At 45.8% G+C, this 24365-nt stretch overlaps 1 protein-coding gene across 1 annotated transcript in view; it reads right to left on the bottom strand.

Annotated features, from left to right (window-relative positions):
• The window catches only part of IFT57 (intraflagellar transport 57), an 82177-nt gene extending 62936 nt beyond the window's left edge, over positions 1-19241 (bottom strand). Inside the window, 6 exon segments of the mRNA XM_030204172.1 lie at positions 3794-3865; positions 4735-4825; positions 5249-5367; positions 11838-12000; positions 18703-18836; positions 18838-19241. Of these exon segments, the coding sequence (XP_030060032.1) occupies positions 3794-3865; positions 4735-4825; positions 5249-5367; positions 11838-12000; positions 18703-18836; positions 18838-18858 (600 nt within the window). The 5' untranslated portion in view covers positions 18859-19241.
• Positions 19242-24365: the final 5124 nt, after the last annotated feature.

Here is a 24365-nt window from a genome sequence, read left to right on the forward strand (position 1 = left end):
TTAATCCAGAGTCTTGTGGGTTATGACAATCTACCAGCAGGTAGAGATAGAGAGCACTAAACTGAACTCTGTCATATAGGATGATAGGCTCCTTGGTCAATTAGTACTTCCCATAGCAAAGTAGAATGAAGAATTAGAGACAATAGTTTTCCTTCCTCACAGCAATAAAACATGAACAAAATTACAACTGGAACTAGAAACTCAACATGCCAGAAGAAACCTAAACAGAGAAACTGACTAAAAAGCAGACAACAGACTCTGGATTCATTTGCTGTGATTAATGGAAAAAAAATTATCAGGTAAGACACAGTTCTTCCTTCCTCGTCATCAAAACTGATGAATCCAAAGACTTGTGGAATGTAGCAAAGCAGTCCTCAAACAGGGTGGGAACCAGAAACTCCCACGGAGAGAACTGATGTCTCAAAGGAAGCTTCTGATCTGGCCGAAATATCCAGCCAATGCAAGGAGGACCATGTTGCTGAGCTACATATTCATCATGACAATAAAGCACAGTATTCTGCCCAAGATGTTGACAAGGCTCTCATAGAATGAGCCCTGAGTGCTGAAGGCAGTTGTTTAAAGAATATGTGCTGAAGCTATAGCCTCCTTAATCCAGTGAACAATAGTTGCCTAGGAGGCATTAAACCCGGTTTGGTCCTGCCATGAGGATGAAAAGATGATCTGAGCAACTAAAGTCTTTGGTTACTTGAACGTACTGGAGAAGTACACATCGGACACCCAGACAATGCAGCAAATGAAAATCCTTCTCGTAATCCTCTTTCTGAAAAGATGGAAGAAATAACAGCCGATTTAGGTAAAAGGACAAGATCACTTTAGGTAAAAACAAAGGCACTGTGTGAATGGTGACCTCCAAACTCTGATAAATGGAGGATTGGATCTCTACAGGATAACGCCTGCAGTTCGGATATCCTATGTGCTGAGGATACCACAACCAGGAAAATAGATTTAGGGTAAGGTCTTTCAAAGAAATTTCTTGAGAGGCTCAAAGGGTGCCTTTTGTAGGGACCATAACATCATGTTCAGATTCCATTCTGGGCAAGGAGGGCAAAAAGGTGCCTTCAAACGGCTGACCCATCTCAAAAAATGAACCATATCTGGATGTGCCACTATAGAAGAATTGAGCACTAAGGTTGCCACCTAAACCCTGGGAGAGTTGAAAGCCAGACCCCTCTTGACTCCATCCTGTAAGAAGCTCAAAACCTGAGGTACCGAAGACTGGAAAGGAGAAATACCCCTTTCTGAACACCATGCTTCAAAACGTCTCCAGACCCTAGTATAAGCAGTTGAAGTAGATTGCTTCCATGCCTGAAGCAGGGTGGTAATAACCTCAGAGTAACCTTTCTTTTCAGCCTCTCAAGAGCCAGGCCATAAGACCAAACTGAGATGGATTTTTTATTTGAATGGGTCCTTGATGAAAATGTCTCACTGAAATTGGAAGCCAAAACGGCTTGTTCACTAGCAGACAAATCAGGTCTATGTATTAAGGCCACCTGAGCCAATCCGGGGCAATCATGATCACTAAACCCGAATGGGGAAGAACTTTGTGGAGCACCTCCCTGCCAATCAGAGGCCACAGAAAAAAAACATACAGAAGACCTGTCTCCAGCCAAGGCTGGAGTGGAGCACCTAGGCCTTCTGAACAGTACTCTTTTCTTCTGCTGAAGAACCGGGAACTTTAACGTTCTGACAAGTTACCATGAGCTCTAGAATTGGAGTGCCCCACCTCTGGATTATTAGCTGGAAGACTGCCCACGATGGCTCCCACTCTCCCAGATCTAAGGAGTTTCTGCCGAGATAATCTACTTGGACATTTAAGGATCCTGCAATGTACACTGCTGAGATCTGGAGCAAATGTTTTTCCACCCACTGAAGCAATAGATGAGATTCTTTTGCTAGTAAAGCGCTTTGGGTGCCTCCCTGTCTTTTTATGTAAGCCACTGCAATCACATTCTCCAATAGGATGCAGACAGGTTTGGCCTCTAGAAAAGAATGAAAGGCTAGAAGAGCCAAGTGAATTGATTTGAGCTCCAACCGAAGATTGACCAAACAGACACTATCTTGTTCCAGAGACCTTGAACATGGTGAAGGAGACAGTGCGCATCCCAGCCCATTAAGCTCACATCCATGACCACCACTATCTAAGATGGAGAGGCTAATGGAACCCCTTTGAGGAGATTGCTCAATTGGAGCCACTATGACATGCTGGACTGCCTGAGGAGACCAAGGGAAGTGAAGACTGTAATCCTGAGACAATGAGGACCAGCGAGACAAGAGAGACTGCTGAAGTGGATGCATGTGGGCCCTGGCCCATGGAACTACATCCAACATGGCTGCTACGGAGCCCAGGACCAGAACACAATCCAATGTCCGAGGACTTGGGAGCTGCATCAAGCATGGATTTGAATCTGAATCTTGTCCCTCCTGTGATCTAGTAGAAATACTTTCCCTAAAGAAGTATCAAATCGAATACCCAAGTACTCCAGACTCTGTGTGGGTCTAAGTGACTCTTGTGAAAACCGAGAACTCAACTGAGTGACTGCAAGAGATGAACACCCTGGAGGTCACCTGATGGCTCTCCTGGACTGAGGAGGCCCAGATCATCCAGTTGTCCAAACAGGGATGAACCCTGATGCTGCCACTACTACCATGACTTTGGAGAAGGTTCTGGGAGCTGTAGAGAGGCCGAAAGGTATGGCACAAAACTGAAAGTGAGGCCCAGAACAGCAAAATGGAGGAAGCACTGATGAGGAGGCCAGACTGGAATATGGAAGTAGGCTTCCTTGAGATCCAACGATGTGAAAACTCCCCGGACTGCACCGCTGCAATAAATGAGCACAAGGCTTCCATCCAGAAATACCTCACTTTGAGAAACTGGTTGACTTTCTTGAGGTTGAGAACCGGGCAATAGGTTCCTCCTTTCTGAAACCACAAAACAGATGTAGTAGTGACCCCGTTGCCCCTTCGTGATTGGGAACTGGAATCACCCCCCCCCCCCCCCCAACTCTTGTAAGTGAACAGTAGAATGAATGACCTGTACACAGCTCTGCAAGGGGACTCCAAGAAAAAAATCAAGTTATTCCCCAATGATTTCTAGGACACCGGGGTCACACTCAGGGGTCCCACTGTTCCTAGAAAGCACTTATAGACCCAAAACACAAATCCAGGATTCTTAGTCAGTCCAAGACATCAGAGCTAATAAACTAATGGGTTTATTATCACAGAAATAGAACAGTGGATGATATATAACAGGTGGAAAAATAGCAAGTAATAACAGGTAACTGATTAAGGATCAATATTAAACCTATCTAAACACTTTGACACTACCTGGGTAGCACCTTTAGAGTTTCAGGAAAATAACTGCTCACAGTTCTTGAACAGGGCCTCAGGGCAGAGATGTTCAACCTCTGCACTCCCTATTTGAGACTGGGGAAAATCCAGTACCTCCTGGCTGGATTTGAAATACAGGGCAAATCACAGCCCAGAGCACAAACTTTGAAAGTATCTGGCCAATGGCACTGCAGGTTGCCTTTCCACAGGGCTAAACTGAAAAAAACAAAAAACAGTTTTCCCTGCAACAGCTATAAAACACAGAACAAACACCACCTGCTGGCCAAACAAGAGAAATACACTGCATGAAAATATTACAATTCATAGGTTTGAAAAATACCCTATTTCACCACACTCACTGACTATTCAAATCAGTGGATTTAGCTAATAATTGTGTGTGGAAGAACAAGACCTTTAACATTTTTTTGCATTGATTATAACTTACCAACTTAAGTGTCTGTGACTTTAAAACATTCAAATCAATAAGGTGATCATCTTCATTGTCTGTGTCCTCTTCCTTAAAGAACAAAAAAAAAAGAACATGTCATTATATATCCTATATAATAAAACGCACCTCCAACATTCTGAAGCTGACTGCATGGCTGAGGCATTCCTGCTCTCTGTATCCATCTCCTGAATTGACATCACGTACTTCCGGGTTCGTCACAAGCAGAAGTGACCAACCACATGAGGTTTCTCGGCTTCAGAATGTTGGAGGTGCATTCTATTAAATAGGATTGGTCAGCTCCTTGAAGCACAGCCAGAGCTCAGCGTCCTGCACAGTAACGCTCAGACACCAGAGAGAGACAGGGGGGGGCCTGACACCAGAGAGAGGGGGGGGGAGGGGAGGTATCTCTGTCACACACACACTCTCTCTCTCTCACAGTCAATGTCTTTCTCTCTCTCACACACTCTATGTCTCACACTGTATCACATTCACTCTCTATATGTCACACAGTCACTCACACACTCTCTTGGTCTCATACACTCAGTCTCACAGAGAATCTGTGTCTCACACACACACTCTCTCTCTCTCGCACACTGTCTCACATACGCACTTGCACACACTCTCATTCTCACACACACACTCACACCCAGACTCACTCTCGCACACACTTGCACATTCACTCTGTCACACACAGTCACTCTCACATACACTCTCTCAAACATACACACTCCGAGGAAAACCTTGCTAGCGCCCGTTTCATGTGTGTCAAAAACGGGCCTTTTTTACTAGTATAGTTATAATCTTAACACAGTCCAGATTTTAAAACCCCATAAAACATACAGAAAATGTAGGGTTTTTTTCCTCCCTAAATTTATATTCCTGTAGTTTGATGTTCTCTTCTTATGACCACAAAGAAATATGCATGCTTGCATGCTTACCTGAATTTCATCCTCAATTTTAGTTAGTGTCAACTCTGCATCATCTTCCAGTACAGTCTCTTCTTCTAGTTCTTCTGAGGGATATGTAGGCCTAAGGAATGCAAACTCCCATAAGCATTATACCACCAGATGTCTAGATTACAAAAAGCCTCTCACTTCATTTATAGGGAGGGGTACTCAATAAATTCAGATCCTATGCATTGTATTCAAATTTTAAAAACTACACAGATATAAAAATATTAAGTTATTTTAATAACGTCTTCTCTCCAGTCTCTCTTAATTGGTAGGTCACTGTAAAAGGTACGATTTTGGGGTCCTCACAAGAGCTGATAATGCAACTTTCTTAAATCACACAAGAATAAAAGACAAATGCAATAGTTCAAACAGCAGGGTGCATTTGGGAGGTTGGGAAGAAGTGGACAGAAAACAAAAACCAGCTGTATCATCCTCTTTCTGATGTTTTACTATCTGGTTCTGTTTAGTTTGCACTGAAGCACAATGAACTGAGATTTACCTTTTCCAGCTGAAACTAATGCTTTTCAGAGCTTCTTCTGCTAAACAATCAAGTACGTAGCACACTTGTTCTCCATGACCTGCTTTTAGCTTGGAAGGAGGAAAATCCACAGCATTCCCCTGTGACAGAAAAGTCAGTTCAATTATTCCAACATACTAACATATTATGTGGTTTACAAACCTTTGGCAGGTGAAATGAATCAAGCCATTAGAACACTAGAGGCACAACATAAAACAAATACCAATGTGTCTTAAGCTGGCTGGCATATTTGTTTAAATTACTTTGCTGGGGAATTTTTGTATTCCTAAATCAAAGATCTAATCACAGACTTTATTTTTTAATCATATAATGCACTCTTGGCATATTAACACTGAAAAAAAGAAACAAAAAGGGTGCATTCATAGCTTCACAATGGCAGAAACAGACTGAAATTAACAATCTCCAATCATTATGCATCAGACAAAAAAAATTGTGTTTTAGAGTAATGCTGAAGACAACAGAGCCTGAGTTTTGGTTAGAAAGTTGTAAGTATGTTCTATATGCACAAGTGTAAAACTGGGTGTCTGAGTGCTTCAGTAAAGTAGGCATTACAATCCGTTATCAGAATGTCTCCAACTTTATCTACAGCTTTAACAATAATTGAAGCATCGAAGATGTAGCTTTTCCTAAAGTTAGGTTCACAAAACTCTAATTACATAAATTACACAAGAATAGCCATACTGGGTCAGACCAATGGTCCATCTAGCCCAGTATCCTGCTTTTCGATAGTGCCCAATCCAGGTCACAAGTACCTAGAAGAAACCCAATTCCTTATCGTCTGCTCCAGACCATTCCTGACGAGTGGGTTATATGCACTCCTACCAGCAGAGTGAGATGAAAAATAGATTAGTGACACCGATATAAGGGACTGTGCAATCCTAACTTGCTCAGTATTTCTCAGTCTCCTAGCAGAGGTAGGTGAGTCTGTGAAGCCCTGCTCCTATTTGGTTTGGTGTGCTGGCTTGGCCCCATTAAAAAAAAAACAACAAAAGGCTCCATAGCCAGTCCCCTCTTCAGGTGAAAAGCCTGATGTAGGTGTACTGGAACAGAGTAACACAGTAGATGACGGCACAGAAAGACCTGCACGGTCCATCCAGTCTGCCCAACAAGATAAACTCATATGTGCTACTTTATGTGTGTACTTGACTGATTTGTATCTGTCATTTTCAGGGCACAGACTGTAGAAGTCTGCCCAGCACTAGCCCAGCCTCCCAACCACTAGCCTCGCCTCTGCCACCCAATCTCCGCTAAGCTTCATTCCTTCTGAACAGGATTCCTTTATGTTTATCCCACGCACTTTTGAATTCCGTTACCGTTTTCATCTCCACCACCTCCCGTGGGAGGGCATTCCAAGTATCCACCACTCTCTCCGTGAAAAAATACTTCCTGACATTTTTCTTGAGTCTGCCCCCCTTCAATTCCATTTCATGTCCTCTAGTTCTACTGCCTTCCCATCTCCAGAAAAGATTTGTTTGCGGATTAATACCTTTCAAATATTTGAACGTCTGTATCATATCACCCCTGTTTCTCCTTTCCTCCAGGGTATACATGTTCAGGTCAGCAAGTCTCTCCTCATACGTCTTGTAACGCAAATCCCATACCATTCTTGTAGCTTTTCTTTGCACCGCTTCAATTCTTTTTACATCCTTAGCAAGATACGGCCTCCAAAACTGAACACAATACTCCAGGTGGGGCCTCACCAACGACTTATACAGGGGCATTAAAACCTCTTTTCTTCTGCTGGTCACACCTCTCTCTATACAGCCTAGCAATCTTCTAGCTACGGCCACCGCCTTGTCACACTGTTTCGTTGCCTTGAGATCCTCAGATACTATCACCCCAAGATCCCTCTCCCCGTCTGTACATATCAGACTCTCACTGCCTAACACATACATCTCCCGTGGATTTCTACTCCCTAAGTGCATCACTTTGCATTTCTTCGCATTGAATTTTAATTGCCATACGTTAGACCATTCTTCTAGCTTCTGCAGATCCTTTTTAATGTTTTCCACTCCCTCCGGGGTGTCCACTCTGTTACAAATCTTAGTATGATCCGCAAAAAGGCAAATGTTACCTTCTAACCCTTCGGCAATGTCACTCACAAATATATTGAACAGAATCGGCCCCAGCACCGATCCCTGAGGCACTCCACTACTCACCTTTCCCTCATCCGAGAGAATTCCATTAACCACCAGAGGTTTGTCATATTTAAAAAAAAAAAATGACTCAGATAATTGGTGTCAGGCTTTGGGCCCCTGCGCCTTTGGAGGTGCACACTCCGGTCTCCGGGTCCCTTCCCCCCTGCCCTTCTGTACTGAGTGGTGTGCCTTGACCTCCTCCCCCGCTTGTCCTGGGAGGAGTACCTAGAGGCTAGTCAGTGGATTGAAGAGAGAACCGCTTAAACAAAAGAGGAAAATAGCGCAGAGTGCCACTTGCAGCTGCTGGTCTTCGTTAGGAAGGGCAGCATGTTCACGGTGGGAAGCATGTGGCAGGACACAGCATGGCCTCTCAGTCTGAAAAGGTGAGCAGCCTGTTGGGCTCGCCACATGGTCTCTGTGCACAGCAGTTTTTGCCATGTGTGTGAAGCGGTGCTGGAGGTGGGTGCTGACCTGGAATTAGGTGCCTTGGAGGCTGGGGGTGCGGGAAAGGGCCCCCAGCAGAGTAAAGAGATGACATCCGAGGAGGCTGCTACAGGACAGCATGCTGGCAGATGCAGTTTTGTTGGGAATTTCCGCCATTTTGAGTCTGGGCGCGCAATGGCTGGAATCGGGAAAGAGACCACCAGTGCTCACCAGACATGATGCCTCTGCAGTCTCTTCTTCTATTTCTCCCAAATTTGTCCTCTTGCTACATCAGGCTTTTCACCTGAAGAGGGGACTGGCTATGGAGCCTTTGGGGGGACATCTGGCCCCCAGGGCCCCTGAGGGGTCTATCGGGGCTTCCGGGGTGGCCCTTGGGGCCAGGAAGACCCACCTGTCTCATGGGGAGGACTTACAAGAAGTTATTTCCCTGGGGTCAAAGCCTCTCCTGGATGATGACGTGGACCAGGAGGATCCCTGGGATGCGGAGACCCTGGAAGACCTTATCCAGTTCATCTGGGGGAGGATCCGTCCATTGTACAGATATTTAGACACCAGGAATTGCCGGCCTTGTTATCCGAAATCCTGCGGAAGATCCCCCTCCGGTGACTAGAAAAAGCAACCCTCTTTTGAGAGGGTTCGCCGACCGTCCCAGACTTTTCCCAGCCATGAAGATTTGAAGGAGCTGGTGGAGAGTGAGTTGCAGTGCCCGGATTCTCCTGTGTGTTGGTTGGGCAATGGCTCAACTTTACCAGCTCCCTCTGGCATACCTGGAGTCCTTTATAGTTCCTAAGGTGGACGCTATGGTGATCGTGGTCACCGAGATGACGGAAATCCCAGTGGATGGCGGTGCGGCCCTTAAGGATCCTCAGGATCACAGGATGGGGGCTCTCCTGACGCGATCCTTTGAGGTCTCAGCTTTGGCATTACAGGCAGCCATATGTGGTGGTTACGACTACAACCTGCTTTCGGTGGGCCGAGTGGTTGCCGGACTCTCCAGCATCATTTTCCTCGCAGTCTGTCATGATTGTGGCCGTGACCCCCCCCCCCCCCCCCCGCCCCCCCAGACTTACCTTATTTCTGGGGGTCAGCTTCTGTGCTGGCTTCTGTGTCCTTTGTCTGTCCTTTCTGAGCTAGCTCTGTCTCTCTTTGCTGGCTGCTTCTAGCAGCATGACTCTAATTGCTTCACTATATAGCAGCTGTGTGGGTTAAGCCTCTCTGGGTTTCAGTGTGCTGGCTGCCTGTGTCTGGTAGATGTGACATCATCAGGCAGGGCCTTGATAAGGAAGTGGTGTTCTTCCCTTCAGGGCCTTTGCAATGTTTGCGTCTGCTTTAGGCAGGGGTGGTGCAGTGTGCACTTCTGACTTTGTGTCTAGCTTCCCTGCTTGCATTTGCTAAAGGTCCAGGTTAGTGTGGGTGCAGTGTGCACTTTTGACTTGTGTTTAGCTTTCCTGCTTTTCCCTTGTGGTTCCCCTGCTTTCCCTTTTGGTGCTGTTAGAAGCACTTCTGTTAGTGGAGTGCTTAGGAGCACTCCCGGTAGCTTGGTGCTTAGGGGCACCTGTGTTAGTTTAGTGCTGTGGAGTTCTTCTATTAGTATAGTGCTTAGGAGCACTTCTGTTGGTTTCTGTTGGGAGCACCCCTGTTAGTTTAGTGCGTAGGAGCACTTCTGTTAGTGCAGTACCTAGGAACACTCTTGTTTCAAGCTTCTTCTAGTATCCTGGTCCCTGTGTTATCCTGTATCCGGTAAGTCCTGCCGGCCGCTCAAACTCAGGAGCTCAACTCCTTGGGGGGGGGGGGTCAGTGGCTAAGTGCAGGTGAAGCTGTGCGGACCAGTCCAGTGTACTCCAGTCCAGAGTGTTTCGGTCCTGTGTGCTCCAGTTGGATGTGTTCCAGTCCAGTGCGGACCAGTCCGGTGTCCTCCAGTCCAGTGTGTTCCAGTCTGGTGTGTTCCAGTCCAGTGCGGACCAGTCCGGTGTCCTCCAGTCCAGGGGGTTCCAGTCCATGTGTTCCGGCTCGCTGGGCAGTGCCTGCAGTCCTTGCCTGTGCCGGTGTGCTAGCCCAGTGTTGGTTGGTGGGTTTTGCCTGCTGCTGTTGCTCCTCATCAGCAGCCCAAGTCACATGTTTGCTCCAGAGCACGTCCCCGTGGGCTCTGAACCTGAGAACCTGACACAGTCATCTTCAGATGCCATCAATTTGGAGTTGCGTACTGCCTTTCAGATGCCTTGTTCGACTTGGTCCTTGCCTCCTTGAAGATCCTTGCTCTAGTGGTAGCTGAGCGGCGTTTATTATGGCTCAAGAATTGGTCGGTGGATGTGGCCTCTAAGGTTCGTTTGAATCACCTCCCCATCAAGGGAAAGTTGCTTTTTGGGGATGAGTTACAGAAGCTGGTTAACAGCTTGGCGAAGTCAAAGGTGCCACAGCTTCTGGAGCATAGATCACGGTTGGCTTCCAGTTCAGCAGGTTGGGGGCGCCTTTGGAAGCTTCAGAGGTATCGGCCGGGTAGAGGGGCTGTTTCCTAGCATAGTTGTTATTGGAATAGGGGACAGTCCTTTCGAGGTAATCGAAGGGGAGGCTGTGATGGTGCTTCCGGAGGTTCTAAAGGTGCCTGGGCTTCACAATGATGTTGTGGGGGCCTTGCTTCAGGTTGTGCCCATTGGCGGCAGGTTGTAGCTGCTTTACCAGAGGTGGGTCCGCATGACTTCAGATTTGTGGGTCCTCAATATTACCAAGAACAGATATGAGCTGGAGTTTCATCATCCAGAAGCATTCTTTGTATCTACTTGCAAGTCTCCTGTCAAGGCAAGGGCCATCTGTTAATCCTTGGAGTGGCTATTGGCCCTGCAGGCGGTGGTGGTTCCCATTCCTCCAGCCGAGAGAAATTCTTGAAGATATTCCATTTATTTTGTGGTGACCAAAAAGGAGACTTCCTTGCATCCGATTTTGGATCTTAAGCGGGTGAATGGGGTGTGGTGCTGTGAGGTAGGAGGAAAGCTGCCAGCCCTGTTTGGTACAGGTCCTGCTGGGTGCTGTGAAGAGGACAGGGGCATTAAGTAGTGGTTTCCTTTGAAGAGACTGTTTGTGAAAGGGTTGAATTATTGGGCTGTATAAAACAGCAGGCTGAACATTGACTGAGCCCTTCTGAGGGAGAGGAGAGGTAGTGCAAAGGAAGTGGGCCTGAACTGTTAAGGAACTGAATGTTGGCTGGAGTTTTGAACCCAGCCTGAACCCTGTTTGTAAACTGCATTTCAATTTTGAGAGTGGAACTGAATAGAGAATAAAGCACTTGTTCTAAGTCCATATGGCAGTCTGGTTCTTTGCTGGAAACCTGTGAGCCTAACAGGGCTGCCGGCCCCAAGCCAGAGCGGAGGAAGCGGACCCCTTTACACCATGCACTGGGACTTTGGAGCTCTGCCTGCCTTTTGGGTCCTGCATGTGGAATGGGGAGCATTTATGAAAATGCTATCCTGGAAGATCTAGATTTCAGCTTTCAACCTAAGCGTACTGCAATGTCACAACACTGGCTGGCAGGTCCCACAGCGAGAGCACTGCTTAACTGCTTCAGCGAGAGTCGCCATTCATCCTGTCACAAGCACAGCACAATGTGTCCCAAGCAGTGAGTCAGGAACCCTCTCCTGCACCAAGTAGAACTTTTAGCCCTCCAAGCAGTTCCAACTCAGATTTACCACTGACTAGTTGACCACCTGGATCAAGCGCAAAGCACTCAGAACCAGAGGCTGAAGAGTGTGTCCATCCACCTGCTAGAGATAAAAAATAATGAGGAGCTGGACTGGATGCCAAGAGACATATGCTTCAGCTCAGTTTTCAGATCTTTATCTCTACTTGCTGGTTGATGGATACAAGTATCTCCCAGGTTCTGGAAGTGTGGAAAATGCAATGGTTCATTAAGTATGTCCCAATAAAACCTGACCAATAATGCAAGGCACAGAACACAAGAAAGAAATGACACTTACAAAAGACCGTAGCTCTGATAAGATGCTGGATATTGTGGCATTGGGGTCATCGTATTCTTGTGGCTGTTCAAACTGATGTCCTGATTTATTAATTAGCCATGCTGCAAGTGTACAAAACATAAAGAACTGCTCTCCTGGGTTTGTAGGCAGAGCAAAGTAGTGTCTGTAAATACAAAAGAAAAAAAAGTTATTCTATAAAAGCATATTATCTTCTTTTGCTTAAGAAAAAAAAAAAAGATTTCTTGAATACCAAAACAGAGAGGCAATATATTAAAGGGGTAATTTTCTAAACTCTAAACATTGTTTACCCCAGAAAAGAGTTTTTATAAAATTACCCTGGGGGTTATGCGTGTGGAAAATCAGCAAGGAGAATATTTGCATCTATTTTAAGACCTGTGTTTACAAAGGCGCACTATAGGCTCCTTACCATTTTTAACGCGTTAAATGCTAACACGCATCAAACGCTAATGCGCCTATAGGAATGTATTTGCGCGTTAGCGTTTAATATGCCTTAATTTTAAAGGTATGTTAAAAACGCTAACATGCCTTAGTAAACATATCCCTAAGTGAACTGAGGGTAGGTGCATTTGGGGGGAAAAGTTTGGGCAGATTATGGGCAGCGTGGTGAAGTTCACACACATTTCGCATAACAAGCACACATCTACACAAGCTCCCAAAGAGGAATAAATGTATGAGGGTGCATTTACCTGCGACTGCTACAGGTTTGTGAGGCTATTTTATAAAGCTACAGGCACCTATGTGTCTTTATGAAACAGCAGTCCCAAAATAACTCCTCAAAGTGTAATTTTATAACAGGGTACCTATGTGAAAACCCAAAACAGCACCAATTTTATGCCTATTCTATAAACGAGATTCCCAACAATATCCAAAATTATGAGATCTCTATCAAACAAACCACTTTCAAATATGAATAAACTTTTTTATATAGACATCAAGAGAGAGAACGAGAGAGAGAGAGTGTTCGTCATTCATCAAACAACTGAAACTCACATCTAATCATCGGTCCAATTTCCCTTTACTTTGCATAATTTAACTTACTAGAACAAGTCCAGATACATTTCATACATAGTGAAGTCATAAATAGAATCAAATTATCTCTGTGCAGTCTTGAAGAAAAAAAATCCCATAGAAGAAAATCTCTAACACAGTATCACATATCGAGCCACTGGATCTGCCTCAGGGAAACCTTCACAAATTTCACAGTCCCATGACAGGACTTGGATGCGACTAACGCTTGTGTTTACAAAGGCACGCTATTTAGTGTTTTTAACGCACGTTAACGCACCTATAGGAATGTATGGTGCGTTAAGAGTTAACGCGCCTTAACTTTATAGGCACTTTAAAAATGCTAACGTGCCTTAGTAAACATATCCCTAATTTGAATGAACTTAAAAGTTGAATTCAAAACAGGACACAATTTACAAAACCATCTATATGGCTGGATTTAGTTACCTGGGCTCTAAATCGTGGAACTTAATTCCCAAGGTTTGCACGAAGCATCACAAACTATCTTTAGTTCAGAAAATAACTATAGACATACTGTTCAAGAAATTCTATGATTAATTATATGTGTTAGTGAAAGTCTAGGCTACTTGCAACTGCAATACAACAATGTAATTTCTTCTGATTGTCAACTGTAAGCCAAACAGGCTTATTTTTGAAAGAGAAGGGGTCCATCTTTCGACACAAATTGGGAGATGGGCGTTCTTCTCCCAGGGTTTCCCAAATCGGCATAATCGAAAGCCGATTTTGGGCTTCCTCAACTGCTTTCCGTCACGGGGACGACCAAAGTTCACGGAGGCGTCAGAAGCGTAGCGAAGGCGGGACCTGAGCCTGCCTAACACATGGGCATCCTCGACCGATAATGGAAAAAAGAGGGCGTCCCTGACGAGCACTTGGGCGACTTTACTTGGTCCATTTTTGCTTACGACCAAGCCTCAAAAATGTACCCAAAGTGACCAGATGACCACCGGAGATAATTGGGGATGACCTCAGCTTACTCCCCCAATGGTCACTAACCCCCTCCCACCCTAAAAAAAAAAAAACTTTAAAAATATTTTTTGCCAGCCTCAAATGCCATACCCAGCTCCCTGACAGCAGTATGCAGGTCCATGGAGCAGTTTTAGTGGGTGCAGTGCACTTCAGGCAGGCAGACCCATCTCCCCCTACCTGTTACACTTGTGGTGGTAAATGTGAGCCCTTCAAAACCCACCAGAAACCCACTGTACCCACATGTAGGTGCCTTCACCCCTTAGGGCTATGGTAATGTTGTACAGTTGTGGGGAGTGGGTTTTAGGGGGGTTGGGGGGCTCAGCACCCAAGGTAAGGGAGCTATGCACCTGGGAACAATTTGTGACGTCCACTGCAGTGCCCCCTAGGGTGCCCGGTTGATGTCTTGGCATGTCAGGGGGACCAGTGCACTACGAATGCTGGCTCCTCCCACAACCAAACGGCTTGCATTTGATCGTTTTTGAGATGGGTGTCCTCGGTTTCCATTATAGCCAAAAATCGAGGACGACCATCTCTAAGGTCGACCTAAATTTTGCGATTTGGGCGTCCCTGACCGTATTATCAAAACGAAAGATGGACGCCCACCTTCTTTCGATAATATGGGTTTCCCCGTCCCTTCGCTGGGACATCCTGCGAGGACGTCCTCAGGAAAACTTGGGCGCCCCTTTCGATTATGCCCCTCACACGGAACCAAAACTTGTTTTTGGATAATTGTGGGATACAAGGATGAATGAACGAATAAATAGACAATTGATGGCTATCCTTGTGTCTTATTAAATTCTTAATCTTCATACACTTGAGGATGTGAAGTGCTGGATATTGGCTTGGTAGCACTAGATGCATGGGGTGGAGATTGGGATTTCCAACTGAATTTATACTTTATGATCAGTGGCTCCTGGATTCTAAATGAAGAATTTGAAATGATGGCATTGATTTGAGGAGATGTACCTGTCTGTTGGTATAGAGAACCACACTGCCACCATATTTTGCCTCAACAGTTAAGGACTTCAATCAAGCATGTGTGGATCATGAGAATGCGATTGATTCTGTGAAGAACTGGTGGCCTGTAATACAATACCACGTCAGCTGTTTCTCTTGAGTTTTTTTTCCTTCAACTTTCTACAATTTTGATATATGTTGATTTTTACTTCAGTATATGAAATGTATTTGGACTTATGCTATTAAGTTTAATTATGCAAAGTAAAATAAAATATGTTTCTCATCTTTTGATGGTCCATTAAAAAAAAACTTACATATCAGAGTGTTTTGTTAGCGTATTTTATAAAAGGTACATAAGTACTCCTCTACATTTATAAAAGAACCATGCAGAATCAGACTAAAAAAATACAAATTTTCACTTGCTCTGAAGAAGGTATAATAAGATATAAATGTGCGTGCATATGCTAGGCATGCACTTTCATATTTTATAAAATATAACCTATCCACACTATCTGCTCAGCACTACAATTCATTTGTCTCCGTCAAAATCCTCGGTGCTTGTCTCACGTTTTCTTGAATTTAGACGCTACTCGTTTCCACCATCTCCACTAGGAGGCTAATCCATTCATCCTACTTTTCTGAAAAAAAAAAAATTCTTTACATTATTCCTGTTCTATCCACTTTCACCCTCATCCTATGAGTCATTTTTCTACTGAAAAGGACTGCCTCCTATACATTTATACCTTGTGTGTATTAAATGTCTCCACCTTATCTCCTTTATCCTTTCCTCCTGGGTATATATTTTTAGATTTCTAAGTTTGCCCCCGCATGCTTTATGATGAAAAAAACCATTACCATTTTAGTAGTGCCCTCTGTCTCTACTCAATACAATTATACCCTTTTGAAGATGTGGTCTCTAGAACTGTCCAGAGTAGGGCTGCATTTCCATTAAAAATTTTAAGCACAATTAAAGGTGGGTTGCATTGGGCTAAGCTGAGCCAGGACAGGACCGGGGGGGGGGGGGGGGGGGGGTTGTTTGGGTACGGTCAGGGAAGATGCAGGAAGCAGTCTGAGGCAGGTTAGTTTAGTCAGGTTGCCTCACACCTGGCAAAACGTTTCCTGTGCTAATGCACATAGGAAACGTTTTTTCTCAGCATGGCTGTGGGGTAATTAATGGTGCAATAATGGTTTCAGTGTGTTAATACCAGCACTGAAACCCTTTGAGCATGGCTCGGTTGGTAAAACCGGGTTAAAGCTGAGCTAATGCTATGTGCACTTGGCCCTCCCAGTTGGTCATTTTAGAGAACATTTATTTATTTGCTGCATTTGTACCCCACATTTTCCACCTATTTGCAGGCTCAATGACATCAGCCAGAAAAGGCCCCTTACTCAGGGAACTATCAGTTATGCAGCTGCTCATCAGATATCCCAGTGCTTCTTAATCGTTCAGGTCACCCTTGTTCCTCCCCATATTATTTATATATGTCTCACTTATCAATTGAGTGTACATACCACACCTCCTCTGAGGCAGGTGAAAATACATGCATTTATACAAATGCTAATAATAATAATTTGTGTGCTATAGTGGATAGGTTTGGGAACCTATTTAAGAAAGTATATAAGACACAGGTACGCAGTTTAAAAACAAACAAAAAAACCCTACTCCTGAAGCCACTTCCATGCCTAAGTAGCCCCGTTCTCCAATGCAAAAAGCCATAGGTTAGGGCTCTGCATTAAAGCTGAGCACAAGGCTGCCTAATGCAAGCATAAAAGAAAAATTGCTCCCCCAATGCAATAAGCAGAAAAAAAATATATACATCTGTACAGGCACTGGAATGTTCTGCTCATAATACAGGTATCAAAAAATGTATGCACACATATTTTTTGTGATTCTGAGGCTGATGCTCAAAGCCAGGCACTGAGGTTGCACGCAGATGGGCCTATAACACAAAAGTAATGCAAATAATCAAGCTCAGTGATGCTCGAAGCAAATAATATATAAATTTTATGCATTGTCACACTATTAAATAGGAAGTGCAGGGAGGAAGGAACACATCTGACACATGCTGCAAAGGTTATGCAATAAGTATGGCTCTTGTGTGCATGCCCAGTCCAAAAACAGAAGTGCCAGCAAATTGTTTTTTATTCAGCGACTAAATATGACCTCAAAAATATTACTAGCACAATGGAATTTTGCAAGACTCTATTGAGGCACAGAGGTGTACTGTTACTTTATGGTTTTGCTCCGAAACGCGTACATGTTTGTTCCTACCTGTCTGCCTTTAAAACTTGTGGGAGCTTCCTTCTGCTTATAAAAGAAGCCAAATCAAGCAGTTCAATATAAAAAGAAATCATCTCTAAAACATTCTACACTAACCCTGACCTGGTGATAATTTTTCAGTATTATGGGCCATCATTTCGTTCTGTGATAGCAGCACTTTAGTTTGTGCATTGCAAAAGAATACTTACTGGCCTCATTTCCATCCATTTTAATACATTTCAAAATAATTTGCAGCCATCTGTAACTGCCCATTAATACCTGTGACACCCCTCTGAGCATTCAGCACACGCAACATGTGCGCAACCCTGCATTAACCGGTTAACACTGGCTGAAGCTTTGCCCCTCTGCTATTAACCACAGAATAACATTCAGCACATGCACAGATGTACCCCGGCACTTTATTTGCAGACATGTGCACACTACTATTTATTTACCGCCTTTTTGAAGGAATTCACTCAAGGCAGTGTACAGTAAGAATAGATCAAACATGGGCAATAGGCAATTACAGAAGTAAAAATATTCAAATAACATACAAAAGTATGGCATAGTATACTACTTACAATGTCAACATAATAAATAATAGAACATTACAGTGATGGGAAAAACAAATATGTACATATAGATAAGAGATTAGAAAGTATGGTGACTGATTTAAAGAAAGTTGCACATGAGGTCAGAGTGATAGTTAAAATATCTCAACTAGGGCAGAGTGGATATACATGCCCTGCTGCAGTATGTGCAGCCCAAGTCACTCCTTGTGTGCCTGAGACTTGCAAGTTAGTTAGTTACTTCTTCCATTAAAGGACTGGACAGCACGGGGAAAAAATACCATTAGAATAGTGTGGGGAATTAACTCCCCAATTATCAACATTAATAACATGCAAATTTGATTATGTTGTTAGCATTGATCACAGGGGGCTTCTGAGGAGGATTGTGCAGGGTATGTGCTCAAGAGTTAATCCTCCCGCAGAGACGTTGACAGGTCAGGCTAATAAAAATAGAGCCCAGACCTGTCAAACCAGGCTCTGGTGTTGGGGTGGGGTCCCACTGGACCACCATGGCTTTTAGTGTTGGGGGGGGCGGGGAGGTGGGTCAGCCAAGCTGCTTCACAATGCTTAAGGGTTTGCAACAGGAGAAGCGCCCTTCTTTGACGCACTTGCCGCTTAGTACCAGGGAGGCATGGCCAATGCATTTGCCTGCTCATTGCGCTATTGTTTCCCACGCTGCTTGTTCGATCCCATGTTCCGAGCCTCCGAACATCCAGCGCTGGTAAACGACGCTAATGGCCTCTAGCATCCCCGTTTACCTTTGAACATCTGCTTGTTAGTGCAGAACCTTATGCACATATCTGATTTAACGCACACGTTCTTTGCATTTTATTAGCCAAACTTTCACGTTAGTAGCAGTGTGCTCACTGCTCAGGCCATTGGCGCAGGGTTCCAAGGGGCTGCTGGCCTCACAAATACAGAGCTCTTTGGGTCTTTCTGCACACTTTTCTACAGAACAGCTAATAGGGTAGGCCCCCAAGAGTGTCCTGCTGAAGCCGAGCCAACCTGTGCGTAACCCCTTGGAATGGGAAACTAATGCACCCTCGGTACACTCCGCAATCCTAACCTAGAAAGCGCCTTCATGTTGTGCTTCCGCAGCACCTCCTGTTCATAATTCAATAACTTCAGTTTGTCCAGCAAGTCTTCCATCATCACGAACATCTGAAAGGCGGCTCCAGGGCCGCGATCCTCGTCGTCGCCCTCGCCTACCATCCTCCGCCATAGCGGCGGCGCCGCCGGCCGCCAGCTTTGCGGTTTCTTCGGCTACTCCCGCAGCGGCGCCAACAACTGCACGAAGCGAACCTTCCTTCTGTTACTATGGGAGACGCGTCTCCGGTGAAGGGGAGGAGCCTAGCAACGGGAGTTTTAGGTTAGGTCTTTCAAACTTAAAGCCAGGCGCAAGTTTACCCCCACCGTAAGGATCCCGCCCAGATTAATTGTTAGATCAAGAGAAACATTCGCGAACTTGTAAAAACCTGATCCAGCTATGAAACTGGTCCGAGATAGCAACAGGCTTCCAGGACTTTGCCGTGGAAGCAGAAGTAAAAGCGTGAGACGACGAGATAAAGCTGTGGTTAATTGAATTCCGATTCTAGGGCTGAAAGAGAAAAAGTATGAAAATGAAAGGGACGTAATTTCAGACGTCATAGAAGGGTAAGCACGAGCGGCCTTCTAAGCAATAACCTTCTTGCTACCAAGCCTCTTTCTGAGCTGGCCAATCATTATCCTCAAACTGTTCCTTTCGTGTTTGATTGACAGCAGATTAGAAGAAAAAACCCCAAAGGCGGGGCGGGAGGAGCTACTGCACTGTTGTGGATAGGTTTCTATGTTACACGTGGTCGTGCACTTAAAACTATTTTTAATTACAACTTAGGGTACAATGCAAACTAGCTTTGCCTGCTTGATAGTATTAACGAATCTGCGGGTAGTGTTCTTTGAACATGCGAGTTAATTAAAAGTTTCATTAGGATGATGGGGGTTAACCCTGAAAAAAGTTGTAAACAGAACGGGGAGGGGTTATTTATTTATTTTTTATTTATTTATTGCTTTGTAGCCCACGTGTTCCCACCTCTTTGCAGGCTCAATGTGGCTTACAATACATCGTGAATAGTGGAAGCATATACATCATCTACATGTACAACACTCTTCAGTTTAGTTTGTTGTGCAATGAAAATTATGTTATGAAGGATTTACAGCTGATTCTGTGAGGAGCTTATGGCTGTCCTTGTCGATTAGAGAGTGCCTCCTAAATTTTTAGCAAAAACATTTAAAAAATCATTTTTTTTTTTACCATTGCTGTCCCCAGCTTTGTATCAGTCCTCAGCCACCTTATTTTAGTCTTTAAATCGGGGTCATTTCCAAGCCCCAGTCCCCTCTCCCTTCCCTTGCTGCTCTGCCTTGCTCTGGCTTCCCTTCTCTCACCTGCCCCGACCCCCTGCTTCTGCTCAGCCTCCATCTCTCACCTGCACCCTCCTGTAGTGTAGCCCTGATTCTCTCACCTACCCCAGTTCAAGCCCCATTTCTGGTTACCTGCCCTCTACTGCATCATCCCCAACTCCAGCTCCCCTTCTCTTACCAGCTCCGTGTGTTACCCCCACCCAGCTCCATCCCACCCCCCTTCTCACACTAGTCCCGTTTTCTTGTCCCTCTAGACTCCATGCTGACCCTTATGGGAAGAATGTTGTCCTATGAGGTGAGTACTTATACCATACTAAATATAATAACTTTGTATTAGAAAATTAGATTGAAGAAGTTGTTGACTATAGAAATATAAAAATGTATACAATGAACTTAAAAAAAATTGGACCTTTGATGAATTTAATACTTCAGTTTTCAATATAATTAAGTACATGGTGGAGCAGCATTTCTGATGGTGATGGTGTGGAGTGAGTTTATTGATTTGATAACATTGCAGGAGATGATTAGTCTGTGTTCTTATATTGTGACTTAACAGTGATTGTGTAACGGGTCCGAAAATCAGGAGGCGAAAGACAAATTGGTTCCGAAACAAAACAACTTTTATTGCTAGCAATTCACACAGCACCGAGTACAATCTCAGAATACTGTGTGTCGAGCGTCATCTGACACTCGTTCTTATACAGATTACTGGTCATGCGCATAAAACGCATCATACGTCACACACACACATGCGCAGTACAGGCACATGCGCAATACATTAGTAGTTCTGTAGTTCTCACAGAGAAAAGATACGTCAGTTTCATAGCTTTCATAGAAATTGTTACTTTGCAAGAAATGTAACTTATTGCAGTGTTCCAGCACATCTACACAATACAGCCTCTATGCATGGATCACGAGACTGGGCTGGCAGAGCCAGCTGCCTTCCATACAACCCTAAATTGCTGACTACTACAATTTGTTATCTAGCTACTGGTTAACAAATACATACTACTAGTAAAAGTCTAAACTGCACAGGTTTTGGTCTTAGTCTAGGCTCATTATATGTAAGGCACAAAAGGTCCAGTGCATTAATAAAGTATGGCTAAAAGGCCAAAAGCAGAGGTAGAGTCCATAAGTATAAGTCCATCAGTAGGCACAAAACATGAGGTTGTTCTGGTGGTCAGTAGTATTCATAGTATTCGAGTAGTATCCGGCGTTCCACTCCTTCATTCCCCCCTTTTGATACTTGAACATCCATCTGGTGGAGAGTATCACCTCCATGAACCCTGAAAAAGGAAAGAAAGGACAAGGATAGTTAGCGAGGGAGGCAACAAGCGAGCCCTAAGCCCTTGCGCAGCCGTTGGTTGCTTCGCCGGGGTTGAGACGGAGGGCCCCTAGTGGAATCCCCCCCCCTTTGTATCCGGTCTTATGCTGACACAAGGGTACTGGCCCATTAAGTGACTCAGGAGGTGAAAGGTGCACGTCAGCCACAAGGTGCTTCATCGTCAGCTTCATCAGACTGGGGAATGGGGGAGTACATCTGGAGAGCCATAAGTTGGGCAGCAGCACGGCGGTCAGCGATGCTTTCCATGGTGGAGCGGAGACACCTGAAAACTAAGGGGAGAGACAAAGGTATTAATAGGCAGGACAGCAAAAACAGGCCCCCCATGACGAGGAGACCCTTTAGGCTCCCGGAGGTCGGCAACCAGCTAGTTAGGGAGGAGGTCCAATCCCAAGCACTGTTCCAGGTTTGGACGGGGACGTGGGCCAATTTGACCATCCGGTTAGTTATCTCGCTGATGACTTGGCTTTGGTCATCTATCTGTAGGCAGCAATTACTGAGGTTAAACTTGCCACACACCCCGCCTTCCTGGGCCAAGAGGTAGTCAAGAGCCAAGCGATTTTGGTAAACTGCGGTAATAAGCTTAGTGTTCTGTCGGGCTAAAATGTTGAGGGCAAAGGCCGAATCATTGGTAAGGATCTCAAGCACCGCCTGCAAGCGGATGATGCGATTCAGCATGTAGATAGGAGTACGGTACCCATATGTACCATCTTCAGCCCATGTGGCCGGTCCATAGTAATGAATGATACGTTCTGGCGGCCACTCGTTGTCCTTCCAGTCTCCTATCTGGACCTTGGGTTTGGTAGTTGGGAGGGACCGTTTACGTCTGCCAATGTTTTCAGGCCCCGTTTCCATGTAAAGGGGGATGCCCAATGTCTCGCCGACTCGCAGGGGCAGAAGGAAGAAACTAGGTCGGACGGTGCCCAAGAGACAGGTACCGTACCAGCGGGCCGGGAGCTGTTCATAAGCCCTGCGCCCGCAAATATAGTAGTAGCCCTCCGGGGCTACCCACTTAAGGGAGGCATTCCCTTCGTGTGTCCATGTTGCGTTCAAGGTGGGTTCAGTCCAGATGGGCTCCGGGACAGGCAGGCGGTCCGTCTGCCACCAGGTATGTCGACTGCCGTTAAACTGAAGGACCCCCGTGCAAGCGGAATCTCCCACGGGTACAGAATAACGCTGCGATGGCGCTCGACTAGCGCAGAGGGTACCTATGATATTGGTTCTCAGGGCCCACTCGTACGGCTTCGGGCGCTGGGGAAAGGTAATGTTTGTGGTGTTGAGCGCATCCCATGTCTGTTGTCGGATCTCCCTCGCTTCCCAAGGCCATTGCTCACCCATATCGGTGCCTCCACAGACGAAACAGTTGGTTATCCCCAGGGAGAAGGCAATGTTTTCGGCCAGGTTAAAGAACATATTCCGCGCTTCTGGGGAGATGGGGAACTTAGTCGCTGCTTCTTCAGCGCGAGCGATTTCATCGAATACCTCTTGGTACCCAATGACAGTAGTCTGGTAGTGCGTGGGAGGCTTTGTTTCGAGGCTTTGATATATGGTAATATACGTCAGCGGATCCATTCCTCCTCCGTCAATGCCAAGGCCCCACGTTCCTCTCCATGGCATGTCGTGGCCTCGGATGGGCCAGTCTAGGGACACATAGTTACCAGAACCTCGACGAAATTCGCCCAGGCCGGTGCATCCGGTATATCCTCCTCCCGTGTAAGCGCATACTCGTTCCAAGCCCGAGGCTCGAGTGTCGCCGGCACACGGGAGCCAAACCCAAGGGGAGCAGCATCTCATGTCTGGACTGAAAGGGCAGACATACTTGTGGTCGTTCACATATGCCTCACGCCAACTTTGGCTTCCACACTTACGGGACCAAGGGTGTTTGTCCATGGCGGCGCAAACGTCGAAGGTGAGTGTAGCCACAGTTTGGGTACCGCCAGCAAGGATGCGAGTGGAATTAACGTAATACAGAATGCCATCCCCTTCAACCCCCGGGGACCCAGCCACATACGCAGGGAGTCCTACACTGAGGGTGACATTGTAGTATCTTGGCTTGGTGGGGCTATGGCAGACGGTGAGGTTGCCTTGGAGGCACCTGTGGAACTGTTGGAGGCCAGCCGTGGTGATGATGGCGCAAGTCGGAAGGAGCCGACAACCGCTGTCCGGGGGCTGCGACTGGTGGATGAGGGTGGTGACTAGGTGGTACCCTCCTTCTATACGATGGCGCACCAGGCGCAAACATTCAGTACAGTTCTGGCTCAGGGGGTGATAGCTCGGGACTGAGCAAAGGAGGAGGAGTAGACTCAGCATCATCATATATATGGTGGGAGGTATCCGAGCCTTTGCAGCAAGAAGATGATAAGGCCCACGATTATGGCTACAATAAACGCAGAGCCAAAGACACAGTGGGTCCAAAAGCTGGGGTCCTGTTGCTGGGCAGGCATGAATCTACCGGTTCACGTCTTTCTGAGGGTCAGCCGTAGTGGAGCGTTAGGATGTTGATGCGCCGTCCAATGTTTCGGGGTGCTGCTAGTAGGAGCGGCAGGCTTCAGTCGGGTCCAATGTATCCACACTGGGCTTCCTGCAATTTTAACAGCGGTTGGAGTCGTTAGGAGAACAAGGGAGGGCCCTTTCCATTTGGGTTTCAGACAGTCCGATTCATCCCACTCCTTTACCCAAACCTCATCCCCCACCCTAAACTGGTGTGTAGGACTGGTGAGGACTAAGGGACCTACACTCTCAGTGTATTGTTGGATGTCCTGCACTACCTCGCGTAAGGCTTTCATCTGTCTCACAAAGGAATTCTCGCCCTGTATCTGCAAGGAGTCGGGAAAAGAGGGTAGTGGTGGTGGTCTAGCATACATCATCTCATAAGGAGTAAGGCCTGTGGCCTTGGGGGTGCACCTCATATGTAGCAAGGCCAGTGGGAGCAGGTCGGGCCATTTGGCCTTTGCCTCTTGGCACAGCTTGGCTAGCTGATTCTTCAGGGA

This window comes from Microcaecilia unicolor, chromosome 5 (assembly GCF_901765095.1).
Source record: "Microcaecilia unicolor chromosome 5, aMicUni1.1, whole genome shotgun sequence".
Classification (NCBI taxonomy): Eukaryota; Metazoa; Chordata; class Amphibia; order Gymnophiona; family Siphonopidae; genus Microcaecilia; species Microcaecilia unicolor.